The 13,085-nt window shown below is 44.4% G+C and overlaps 1 protein-coding gene across 1 annotated transcript in view; it reads left to right on the top strand.

Annotated features, from left to right (window-relative positions):
* KSR1 (kinase suppressor of ras 1) overlaps positions 1-13,085 on the top strand; it is a 143,616-nt gene that overhangs the window by 85,934 nt on the left and 44,597 nt on the right. Inside the window, exons 3-5 of the mRNA XM_063297300.1 lie at positions 6,021-6,168; positions 8,084-8,549; positions 12,939-12,943. Of these exons, the coding sequence (XP_063153370.1) occupies positions 6,060-6,168; positions 8,084-8,549; positions 12,939-12,943 (580 nt within the window). The 5' untranslated portion in view covers positions 6,021-6,059. The remainder of the gene's footprint in view (positions 1-6,020; positions 6,169-8,083; positions 8,550-12,938; positions 12,944-13,085) is intronic.

Below are 13,085 nucleotides of genomic sequence, written 5' to 3' on the forward strand. Positions count from 1 at the left end.
TCCCTGACAGTATTTGAATAAAGGCTAATTTGGTTATGAAGTCTGTACCAAAGGATCCAGAAGCTTCTTTTACAAAATCCAATGAAAACAAACTTGCAGGTTGCCTTTTGACAAAAATAACTGTTCACGTGGTGCTTTTAAGATCCTGGGTGCAAGCCAGCCTGTTGGTAAGCTTTAACAACATGTTCCAGGATCCAGTTCTGGCAACAGATTATGTGAGAAGGTAGCACAGTAAAATGTGGGGATTGCCAGTTTTTCAGCATGCATAATTACGTTAATGAGCAGACTAATCAGCGTTCCTTGAGCTGGAGTGTTCCAGATGTTTGCATTGCTCTCATCATCCCTAGAAAACATGCAATTTGGTCTGGGAAGGGTGGGAATTGTCCAGCACATCAGGAAGGTGGCATTTGAAGAGACTGGAGTCTGCTCACTGGCTAAAAAGGATTGTTGGAGCTTTTCATGGTAGTCTCCTATCCAAAAGTATTTATATTTTTCTGTGATTGTGTTTATTTTCAATCTTGCCTAGACATTTTTTTTAAAATGTTAGTGACTTTTTAATCCCAGATTTTAGTTTGCTGGTGCAGTTTCCTCCCTCCACACCCCATCTTCCTTACCCATGACTTTTTCAGCTTCATACTACTCTTTAATATAATTGTTTGTGGCTATTTGTGTGATTTGGTGGAGGAGACTGTCTTCTGATCTCAGATGTCAAGTCACCTTCAAGCTGAACACCGCTTCTGATGATTTCACGGTCTTGTCCATATACTTTTCTTGGCCACAAAATGGAAGTCGTTTGCTGTTGCCTTTTTCTAGAATGTTTTTCGGCTTTGTGATCTACAGCCTCAAGCAAGGTTTCTCAACCTTGGCAACTTGAAGATGGGTGTATGTCGATGAAGATTCTCAGTCATCCAGGTGGAATTGTCTGTAGGTTGAGTCATGGCAACTGGATTTCTTTCTTTTTGGTAGAAACGTTTCACTGCTTGTCCAAGCCGCTCCTTCAGTCTGGGCAAAGGTTGGTAAGGGGACCCCGTATATGTCTTCCAGGGTGGCTGCATGGTCCCTACACCTGAATGGCTTGTTAATTGTGCCAGGAGGTGTGGATTATCCTTGGGATGTCTTACTCCTAAATCCCTTGCTCATCCCCAAGTGGATTGTTAAGAGTGGCCTTCCTGGTAGTCTTAATCTTCCTGGGGACTGATGAAAGAGCAGCATGAAAAATGGGGGACAAGTTGTGTCTGAGGCCTCCACCTCTATTGAGGGAAGGATTTTCCACTTTGGCATGAGTGGATTCCTTAACCCCTCTTTCAAACCACCTATCTTCTCTGTCCAAAATGTGAACATTGTTGTCCTCAGATGAGTGTCCTTTTTCTTTTAGATGAAGGTAAACTGCTGATTCTGGTCCTGTGTTGTTGCTCCTCCTGTGTTGGGCCATCCTCTTGTGTAAAGGCTGTTTGGTTTCCCCAGTGTAGAGCTCAGAACACTCCTCATTGCACTGGATTGCATATACTCTGTTGCTCCTCTTATGGCTGGCTGGGGAATTCTGGGAGTTGAAGTCCACCCATCTTCAAGTTGCCAAGGTTAAGAAACCCTAGCCCAAAGCCTGGAGATGTTCTGGAAGTGTCTCATCCAGAAAGTAACCAGGTCCTTCTCCGCTTAGCTTTTGGAGATCACCAAGGACAGGGGTGGAGTGATAGGGCATATTATCCTGTAATGCTGTGCAGCTCTTATACTAGGATAGGCAGAGTCAAGTTCACATCTACCTTCAGCCATGGAAAACTGATGGGCAGTAAGCACCAAACCTCATGAAACATCCTATTTCAAAGACTACGAAATGCTCTGTCTCAAGCACAACACGCAAGTGCTTCAAGTCCAGAACAGCTCTTTGTCCAGCTCAAAGCTCTTACAAATATTCTCAAAACAGCCCACTTAGCACCTGAAATGTGGCATTTGGAAAAACTTTTGGGCTGCAAATGGTTTGCAATGAAATGTTTTGCGCACCCCTACTGGGTGACTTTGGGCCAATCACTATTTCTTAACGCTCAACCTACCTGATCAGGTAAATAAATAAGGGTATGTTTATTGAGGAGGCTGATAAAACTGTTTTGTCAATTCTTCCTATCTATTTTTCTGTGTTTTCAGTCAGTCCCTTTCAGGACTCAGCTGTGCATGGATTTACCCAGCCAGCTTTCAAGGATATACTTCGCTCTGGTGATGAAATGCAACCATGCCACTCCTTTTTAATATCTTTTAATCCCTCTTAAAGGCATGTAACCCTTTTATCCGTGGGTGCTACTTGTTTGGTACTGTTTCGTCTGGCCTAGATGAACGTGTACTGATGGCAAAGACAGTTTTCTTTGTGGGTTGGCAAAAGCGTTGGGCTGGATCTTCTCAGTTGTCACTTTCAAACCATTTCAGGGTTGTGTGGCAGTTTGCCCTTTGTACCTGGAAGCTGATGTATCTTACGCATGATTGCGTCGGGTTGTTAAGAAGGGAAAAACCATCGTCTGGCTTGGTGGGAAGACAGTGGAGCTGAAGTCACAGGGCAAAGTCAGTCACATGCCTTACCCAAGTAATGGGATGTGTCTGTTGTCCTCCAAGCTACATACTTCACCTGGGTACCGAAGTAACCCATTCTCAGGGACTGTCCTACGCTGAGCATTAAACTAACCAACCAGGATACACATGAACACCTACATTTGCGAAATATGCAAAGCTTGATGAGTGATAACCTTAGTTTTTTTCCTGGCTTCACACTAATCAAGTTATGCACATTTATAGTTGCAGCTCTTGTTGTCCGTCTGTTGTGGTCGATGAAGACCTTGATACCATGTTTTTTTTTTTAAATCACATTAAGACTAGATGTGTGTCCGAAGATGACTGATCAGGCCAGTTCGGGCACCGAATGTTCTTGCTCATGTTGGACAAACGTGTGGGCACTGCAGTTGTGCTAGTGGTTCTGGTCTTACGCAGCTCACACCTACGTTGTGCTTCAGTAGTGTGCCTTGCTTCATAAGCTTGACAGTCCTTGTGGATGAGGCCACGCTAGGTAGAGCAATTTTGTGCCAGTGGTTCCCAGGTGGTTGTGACTATATCAGGCGACTTCAGGGAGGCCTTTAATGTGTCCTTGAAATGTTTCTTCTGCCATCCATGTCTTCCAGCAGAGAGGTCCCCAAAACGGAGCTGCTTGGGTATGTGCTCGTCTGGCATACGAGTGACATGACCTGCCCACTGGGTCTGTGCTCTCATCAGCAGTGTCTGAACTGATGGTAGACATGCTCTAGGTCAGCCTTTCTCAACTTTTTGACCCTGGAAGAACCCTTGAAATATTTTTCAGGCCTCAGGGAACCCCTGCACATTCAGGCTCAAATATAGGCCAGAAGTTATAAAATTATTATATTAGTTTCATGGGTAGGCCTGTAGATATGCATTCACAGTGTTCTTATACTAAAAATAAAGAATGAAACTTACCTCTTTAATGTGAAGTTGCCCATATTTGAAATAATTTTTTAAATAAATCGTGATTTCCCAGGGAACTGCTAGTGACCTCTCGTGGAATCATAGGGTGCCGTGGAACCCTGGTTGAGAAACCCTAGGCTAGATAAAGCTTCAGTCCTGGTACTTTGTCTTGCCATCTGATACAGATAGTTGCAACTCTTAGACTTTCACCAACTCAGTTAAGCATACTGGGTGACCACCAGCGCTAAATTTCTCAGACTGGAAAGAGTTGGCCAAGGGTTCACCTGGAGTGTCCTCTGCCAGGTGCTAGGATTCTAACTTGGCACATCACCAGCACTTCCTTGGGTGTCTAAAATAGCATTGCCCTGAGCATGGCAGGAAATCAAAATGGTGCCTCCCAGACACAGTTGCCCGGCCCTCATCAACACTGATAACCACAAGTCACCTCACCAGGGACAGCTGGCAGAAGAAAAGCCAGAAGATGTCAAGGGACTTGCCGTACGTTTGCCCAGCCTGACCAAGTTCCAGAGCTTGGAGCTAGATAGCAAGTAAAGGCGCAGGATTGGTTCCCTGTGATTACTTTACTGGAGACAGAAGGATTCTGGGCAATGTTGTCATTTTGGCTCAAAATTTTCACTGCTCCTTTTTCTGTCCAACGTCTTTGGTGTTTGATGTTGCTCAGGGTGGATAATTCCAGTTCTGTGTCTTCTGGCTGGCTTATATGGACACCCCCCCCTTTTTTTTTCTTTTTTGGTATTTGTTCAGGAGAAGAAAAGTGGGGAAAAACCAAGCCCTTCTGAAAGCAAGAAGCTGTTGCCTTATGCAAGTAGAGTACACATTAAGCCATGTCCTTGCATCATCTGGTGTTGGAACAAATTTCTAGCACATGCTGCAGCTCCTTGGCTTCGTGACTTGGATCTTGGCCTACTTCAGTTATCCAACCCTCCCCAGCACGCTTTTGGGCTGCATGTGGTCCTTTTCCTTTCCAGTCTCCCCACATGCGCTTTCATGTATTAAGGCAAAGCCTGTATTTTGACAGCTGATGCAGCTTGGTGCTTGGGATCTGCATGCTCCCAGTTTGAATCTCATCTGTACTTTGGACTTGCTAGTTAGTTAATTAGTTAGTTGGCCTTTGGAAAGACTTTCTCTCCCTCTCCCCCTCACAGATCGGTTCTCAAGATGGAGGGAATAATAACTTAGAGCTAAGATGTATAACTGAAGCTGGTGTGTGTGTATGTGTGTGTGTGTGTGTCCCTCAAGACCTTCCAGAGCTGTTATCAAATTGTAATTGTTAATGGGCCGAAGGGGAGACTATTAAATAAAAATAATTAATTGCCTGCCTTTGGAGAGTAATCGTATTAATGAATTGATTTTAATTATGTTTGAAAGCCAGTTTCAAATAAATCCATTTTAGTTGTTGTGTTGGCCTCTAGTATTAGAATCATTGGGAGTCAGGCAGTATACTACTACTACTACTACTACTACTACTAATAATAATAATAAGGAAAAACAATCCAAAAAAATTACAAAATACTGGGCTTTGCAGATTGAAGTTGAACGCTTATGGAAGAAGAAATCTGTTGTTATATCAATTGTGACTGGAGCCCTTGGAGCAATACCTAAAGGACTCGCTTGATATTTGGAAATTTTGAATTTTTCGGGCCTGAACACTCTAACCTTACAAAAAGAAAAACCCTGCCTAGAACTGCTTTTATCCTCAGACGCTTCCTTAATAATTCTTAGGTCCTTGGTTGGGACTTGGATTATGAAGTTTTCACCAGTCTTTGCCTGTGAATCTAACTGTAGATTACCATAATAATAATAATAATTATTATTATTATTATTATTACTACTACTACTACTACTACTACTACTCTTTCTGGAGGATGGAACGCGACTCCAAGCCCAGGTTCAGCCCAAGGCTACTGTGAAAGTTTGCCCCCCCACAGCTGTACCAAGCTGATTGAAGTCAGCTTCCCCCAATCTTGTTGCTTCCAGATGTGTTGGCTCACAACTCCCATAACATACAGCCAGGCATGCTCCAAGCCTCTTTAAAGCATTGGGATGTGCTCTTCCAAGCTGGCTGTAACAGGCCCTTCTGGCTGTTGCGATGCTGGGTGGAATGTTTTGGCACCATTGCGATTCCGGCAAAGGTCAGCGCACAATATCGCTCTTTGCTTGTAGGGTTGACGGAGCATGAAACTCCGCCAGCCTTTCCCGCTTCTGCCTCGTCATTGCCCGAAAGCCGGAGTGACTGGACCATAGAACAGCACATACATGTCGTCTTCCTTTGTTCTTGTTTTAAAAAGAGAGAGAGAAAAGCAGGAAGGATTAGGGGCCGGAGCAGCTGCTGCATGCTTTGAATGCATTGCGTTGGGGTCTCTGTTCTTATCCTGGCAAAAGCCTTCAGGATCGCCTAACCACAAAGGGTGATCATTCAGCCCCCAAATACTGCAGAGAGCAACCCTAACCAGGCTAAACTTAATCTCTGAAAACTTTCCTGGGGGTGGGGAGAAGGAAGCTGACCCTCTTCTAACGTATCTCCCCACCCATCTTTTCTGCAGAGGATTCCTGAGGACCTCACTCTCGATGCCTTCTTGGAAATGAACGACTTGAAAGTCAAAGACACGATGAAGAGATACGGGGCCAGCACAGAGGAATGTTCCCGGCTGAACGGAGCCCTTACCTGCTTGCGGAAGGCAACACGGATGGGTAACAAAGGCTTCTTGGTGGAGCTGGGTGGAGGGAGAAGAGGCAGGGGATTTGGGGAAAGCGGGAGCAGACAAGCGCTATGGCAGCAGCAGTGAGATGGTTTTGCAGACGGGCAGCTCAGACCTCCGAAGGTGGAGGAGTTAAGGTGGGCTGAACGCCGGGAAGGAGAGAGGGAGGGAGTTTCAAGGTGGCTCTTAAAAGCCTTGGGGGCAGCCCCCAAACCTCCAAAGTTAATGCCATATCAAAATGTTTGACCTGGGAGGAGAATTTATCAAAAGGAAGTGGAGAATAGTCCAGTTAACCGCATCTGATTTAAAGGGAAGTGAAATTGAATGAATTTTATTTTGGGGTTTCCTGCTTTATGGAGTGCTTTCTGCTTTGGGTTCCGTGCCCACGATCCTCATGTGGCCATGTTAGACTGCTTCCTACCCCCTGGGAATAGGATTCTCAGCAAAAGAAAAGAAGATCCCCCACTCCTGTTTTAGGGCTTTATTCATACCTTCAGCTCTTATCGTGTGCATTAGAGACGTTGCATAAACTAGAGGGTCAGGCTTGATGAGAGAGATGTAGCAATTAGCAAGTGTGCTGAATGCCTGTTAATATTTAAAAACAGCAAGCATGGATGGTTTAATCTTGCTTCTCGACGCTGGCAGAGTGTAGATAGGGATTTTGGAGGGTACACGCTTTGCCCAAATCCAGATAGGCCCCTTGTGCCTGCTGTTTGCAGTGGAGGGTGGGAGAGAAATCTCAGCCAGTGGCCTGAAGTGGGAAAAAGGCTTTTTCCATAATACAGATGGAATTTGCAAATAGCCTGAATCAAGGCTCAGCTCAAGCCTCAGCCAGATGTCCCTCTAGTTCAGTGTTTCTCAACCTTGGCCACTTGAAGATGTGTGGACTTCAACTCCCAGAATTCCCCAGCCAGCAAGGAATTCAATTCTGAGAGTTGAAGTCCACACATCTTCAAGTGGCCAAGGTTGAGAAACACTGCTCTAGTTCCATACAGCAGCTTTCGCAGTTGGATCGGATGCTCTACACGGGTTTAATGGCATTTATTTATTGGCTCTTTTTTTTAAAGGCATCTTTTTCTATCTTAATATTATGCCTATAGTCTGAAAATAGGCACCATACAAATTACTGCCATAAATAAATATTACTTTATTGACTTGAGCAGTTGTTTAAAGCGTTTCCCCTATGTTATGTCAATAATCCCTTGCAGGGCCAGAAAGATGTTGTTGAACTACGCTTCCTAGCAATCTTCCTCATTAGCCGTTTTGGCTAGGGCTGCTGGGAGTTGGAGTTCAGTAACATCCTGGGGTGGGGGGAGGCAAAGGCTTGCCCTCCTTTTACAAGAACTTTGGGAAGTAAGTCAGCCTTGTGTTTTAATTTCTGTACACTACTCAGCGTCATCTTTGTGAGGTGGGCGGCCAGTCATAACAAATACATGATCATCCCCTGCGATTGAAGGCCCAGAGGCTAAGAAGAGATGGAGGGTGTGGCTTTTGTCAGCTCTTCGAAGTACTCCAGGCAGGAAACCAAAGCCATGAGTATTAACACTAGGGTTTCAGTAAGTAGGTTTCAGCAAGAGCATCTTGCAAGTTGAAAAGCCCTTCTCCCCTCTCTTGCTTTTACTTTCCAGAGAACTAGGGGGGGTACCTTCTGAGACGCTTTCTCCACCCCCATTCCTTCTGTGGGCTGAGATATCCCATTATACATTTGAACTTGCTAGTCTCAGTGAACGAGAGACAAAAGGGCAGAACATGGAACTGTAGCAAGGCAGGCAGAGGTTACCTTGAAATTACAGCTGCCAGCAAAAAAAAAAAAAAAAAAAATCCATCTCCTTAGTCTGTTGTGCCCCATCTGCTCCTCACTGCTGCATCTATGGCTTTCTTTGAACAGTCTTAATATTTCCATGCAGGTGGAGAGTACAAAGACCACCTGGTGTGGAATCCACCTGATGTATGCCGGGAAACCAGTTTGATGCCTCCTTCTGAACTTTCCCCCTGCCCTCCAGGGCTCATGTGGATGCAGGGCAACCTTTCCCTTTTGAGAGGCAACGGCCCACAGCCCCGTTCTGTCTCGGTCTCCACCATCCCCTCTTCGGACAACTTGCCCACGAGTCAAGGCCCCCCTGCCTTTGCCGATAACCTCTTGGAATCGTTTGCTTTCCCCACTCACGGTGGGCGGCGAAACCTCAGAACTCCTCACAGTACTGCCATTACCCCACCTACCACCCCCCAGCTCAAGAGGGGGAAGCCACCACGGACTCCACCTCCACCCAGCCGAAAGGTTTTCCAGCTGCTGCCCAACTTCCCAACCCTCACGAGGAGCAAATCTCACGAGTCCCAGCTTGGCAATCGGATAGATGAAGTTCCTCCCATGAAGTAAGCGTTCTGCTGTTTCTTGCCTCTCCTTGCTATCACTGTTAGCATAGGACATTAAAGACCCTGGGAAAGGCCTTCTGCATTGCTCCTGAGCCCTGGAGAACTCCCTTCCTACTCTCAGGAAAGGTGTTAAGACCTTCTTGTTCAGCTGCTATTACTTTGATTATCTTATGTTTCGTTGGGTTTTGAATGGTGTTTGTTTGAAGTGGATAGCCAGCTTGAATGGTTTATAGGCTGGAAGGATGATGATGGTGATGATGATGATGATGTTTTTGCAAGATGCTGCCTTGCGTTGAGTCAGACAGTTGTGTTAACGGTCTTTATGCACAGCCTTTTAGCATTTAGTTGTCAAGATGGTATACATCCTAATATTCAAACAGATCCAGTTTAAGTACAGGCTGAGACCTGGAGGAGAGGAATGGAGGGTAGAGGGCACTTGAACATTGAAATCCTCTGAAGCCAAAAAAAGTGTTCAGAACTGATGCACATACACCCAGATAATATACATTTGGGAACCATTGGTGATGTGTGGGCAGGAACCAGGTAAACTGGTAAGGCTGGGGGCTGCTGTAGTATGCTGGGGAGGATAAGGGTCCCAGTGGGTGGAGCGATGAATAGAGTCAGGATTTGGGGGAGTTTCAGGGGAGTGTAGGGAAGTTCTTGGTTTAAAAAACTAAAATTAAGGATGTACCACATTTTTGGTGTGTTTTCTAGTCCAAGAGGAATCCTGCTGCTGATTTTTTTTTTTTTTGCAGTTGTGGTCAGACTAGGTTCTGGGGGGACACAGAAAGAGTTTCAAGGGCCACATCCTGTCTTGGGATCTCACATTGACTTCAGCTGAATGGGAAAAGGGAGGGAGAGAGGATAAGTTGAGACTGAAAGTAAAGGGCTAAGGCCAAGCAGTGAAGTTTTGTAGGGTCTACCTTAAAGCTTTAAATCTCAAGCTAATCTAAAGGAGCCCTTGACCTCTTGCTTCCAGTAAGAGTAATTATTCTGTTTTGAGAGGAAGGAAAGAAGGACTCAGGGCTGTATACGACCCTGTCCATTTTCAGAATGGGCTCCTGAGAGAGTATCTCCAATGGTATGCGACTTCACTCCATTGTTACAGTTCTCCTACCATTCTAGAATCATTTCAGAATAATTATTATCCCTTTTCAAACACTGACACTCATTGTTATCATTAACATTAATTAACACCATTAATTTAATTTAATTTCAATCCTTCCTGCCTCAGTTTCATGAATTCCTGATGATCACAGTAAACTGATAATGACAGATTAAAGTGATGAACTGAACTGTCATCATTTGCTGGAATAAGACCTTCACAGGATTCACTACAATGCCTTTTTCACAGAGTTCTTTCCGCTACACGGTTATCTGGTGCCATGTTGAAAAGAATACTTTTGAGGCTTCTCAGTGTATGTTAATAGTTTCAATCATCAGTCCTTCTTTGCAACCTCCATCATTGCATCCAAGTGGGAGGAATGTTTTAGAAGCCACCAAATACATGTACATGTGGACAAATGTATAGCCTTTGTGAAGTGGGAAGCTAAGAAACGTAATTGCTATTCTTTTTGCAGAGGAAGGAGGAAATAGTGGTTGTTAATTCAAGGAGCACTGAAAATTTTGGGTATAGTACACTCAAACCTGTTGGCTAGTTTGAAATAGAAAGACTGAGCATTGATTGACTAGTATTCACTGTACTCAATTTTTATTGGGCAGTTCAGGCTGAGCTGCGTTTGGGTAAATAATGGTGGTCTGTGAGCTCTAAGCTTGCAAGAATATAGACATCATCTGCTGAACACGTTTGAGATCTCAGATATTGAGAGTGATGTGGAAACATTGCAGATTGATTTTAAAATGCACTAGAATATTTAATAAATCAAAAAGCCAGTAGTGTGGCAGATTGATTTATTTAGTAAATTTATATGGCTGTCCATCTCATGTACGTGACTCTGGGTGGCTAACAATTAAAAACAAAATAAAAACAGGATAAAACAACCACAATTTTTAAAACAGTTGACTGTGCCAGAATTGTGCAAAGATGGTTAGCCAGCCATGACTGGCAAGCCTGTTTAAGACAGTTTGGGTAGAAATGACTTACAAGCCATCCTTTGCAAGCCTGTTTTGGTGATTTCCCACAACCAACTATTTCAAGCATGAATGAATAACCATGGTGGGGTTCTGAACCCCTCAAAACCCTTATATAACATAGTTATTAATGTGACCAAAGAGGCAAGGTATTAAATAAATGAGTAATGATCATATTAAGGGTACTGTATTTCATATAATTCACGTAACTCTCATTAACTTTAAATAGATAATAAAATAAATTTTGTTTTTGTCCTACCTACAGCCCATTTTCTCATCTTGGTCGTGTTTGTTTTTTGGAATGAGGTCCCTTCAGATTTAAAAAAGGTTGTGTACTCTGCTGTTGGACTGTTTCTAAAGTAGAGGAGCAGCTTGGCCTAGCAGAGGAAGGAAGAAGGGTATCAAGGATAAGAGCATAATATTGAAACCCATGTGAAAAAGAGATAAAATTGAAAGAGAAAGCAGAAATTTAAAGTAGATCCCATAACAGGGATGGTGTTGCATGGGGCTGCCCCTGAAGACCACTCAGAAGCTTCAACTAGTCCAGAATGCAGCTGTGTGGGCAGTGATGGACATGGCTTGGTATGCCCATGTGAGACCCCTGCTTTATGAGCTGCGCTGGTTTGGGTGCGATTCGAGATGCTGGTTATAAAGCCCTCCATGGCACAGGGCCCAGTTACTTGAGGGACCACCTATCTCCCATGGGATCAGACTGGGTGGTTCAATCCAACAGGGTTGGTGCGCTCCAGGTTCTGTTGATTAAGCATGGCTATGTGTCAGGACCCTGGAAGCATGTCTTCTCTGTCACAGTGCCTGCCCTCCGGAACGAGATTCCCCCTGAGCTGTGTGTGGCTCCCACCCTTTTGGCATTCCAGAGGGTCTTAAAGACCTGGCTCTTCTCCCAGGTGTTGGCTAGGTGGTAGGCGCCCCCAACATGTCAAACACCCTCGTTTATGTAGTTGGCCAGATTTGCCATCTTGTTACTGTTTTGTGCTTTTTGGATTATATATTGTTTTTATGCTGTGGACCGCCCAGAGTTGATTGGAGTCAGGCAGCGCTGGAGTCAAATTAAATAAATAAATAGTGGCCCTTAAGCCGAGCATCTTTATTTGAATGCAGGGGATGCTAGTACTGCCTGAACCTGTTTAAGCAGAGTTATCCTATCTGGGCTGCAAAAATCTGAAAGGGCTGCTGCTACCTAGGGATCATCCAGATTCTTGCAGCCCAAACCTGGAAGCCTCCTGTTAGGACAGTTGCTGCCTGTGGGATTCGGGAAAATGCCATAGCAAATTAATTTTCCAGCCTGGCGGCCTACCTGATCATAAACATGGAGTTCCAGCTATGTTATACCTATTCCACCTGGCCAACTTTGAATACAGGTAGTCCTCATTTAGCAGTCACAATTGGGAGTAGCAACTTGGTTGTTAAGCAAAGCGGTCGCTGAGTGAAACCGCGACTGGGCTTATGATCTTACTTCAGCTTTCCTTGGCTTTACAGACCTGCAAAGGTTGTAAATGAGAGGATTGTTCACAAAGTTACTTTTTCATAACTGTCTAACTGCGAATGGTCGCTGTATGAGGCAGTTGCTAAATGAGGACTACCTGTGATCTCAAACTGATGTCAGCTTTGCGCGCTGCTCCCTAGTAAACTTCAGTTTGGAATGGCAGGAAATAATCTGTTTGTTACCAGCGAGCTCTTTCCTTAAACTGCAGTAATATCTGCCTTATGCTAAGAGTTTGGGCCCAGTGACCACAGTTCCTTACTGTAAATGTTGTAGCGCTTCTGTAAACCTGGTTTACTGTTGTTCCATTTTACAGATGAGAAAACCGAAGCTGAAGACAGAATGTAGGGCTAAGACTACTTCTCCTTAAAGCAATTAGCACCCAGGCCTAAGACATTTGGAAGAGTTTTTAGCACCTTTCATTGCTAGTAGCTTGAGTATTCCCAGTCCATTGGCTTCATGTTGAGAATTGTAGGTCCTGTGTAAAAATACTAGATCAGAAGATAAATGTATTTGTGAGAGAGGAGTGAGCACTGATGAGCATTTGCATTGGTTAGATCATTTGCCTGGTTCTGCCTCGCATGCAAACCGTCTCAGATCCAACCCTGAGCATCTTGGGAGCTGCAAAAGCCCCCTCGTTGCAGGGCTGCTGCCATGCAACAATGCTCCGTTGGATGATTCAATTGTGTGACTCAAATATAAGGTGATTTTTGTATGTTGGGTATGTTAGCATGATTGGTGTATGATTATGACTCATTCTTTTTTTCCCCCCCTTCTTTCTTTTTGTGTCTTTTTAGATTTGGTAAGAGATGCTTTATTTTGGCAAACTTTATCCCTGCTCCAGAGGGGGGTGAAAAGGCCGCAGAAGGACTTTGAATCAATCCTCTGCTTTTCTTCCTCGGAAGGTTGACTTCGGAATAGTAGGACCAACTGTTTCTTCATGC

Source organism: Candoia aspera, chromosome 1, assembly GCF_035149785.1.
Source record: "Candoia aspera isolate rCanAsp1 chromosome 1, rCanAsp1.hap2, whole genome shotgun sequence".
Taxonomy (NCBI): Eukaryota; Metazoa; Chordata; class Lepidosauria; order Squamata; family Boidae; genus Candoia; species Candoia aspera.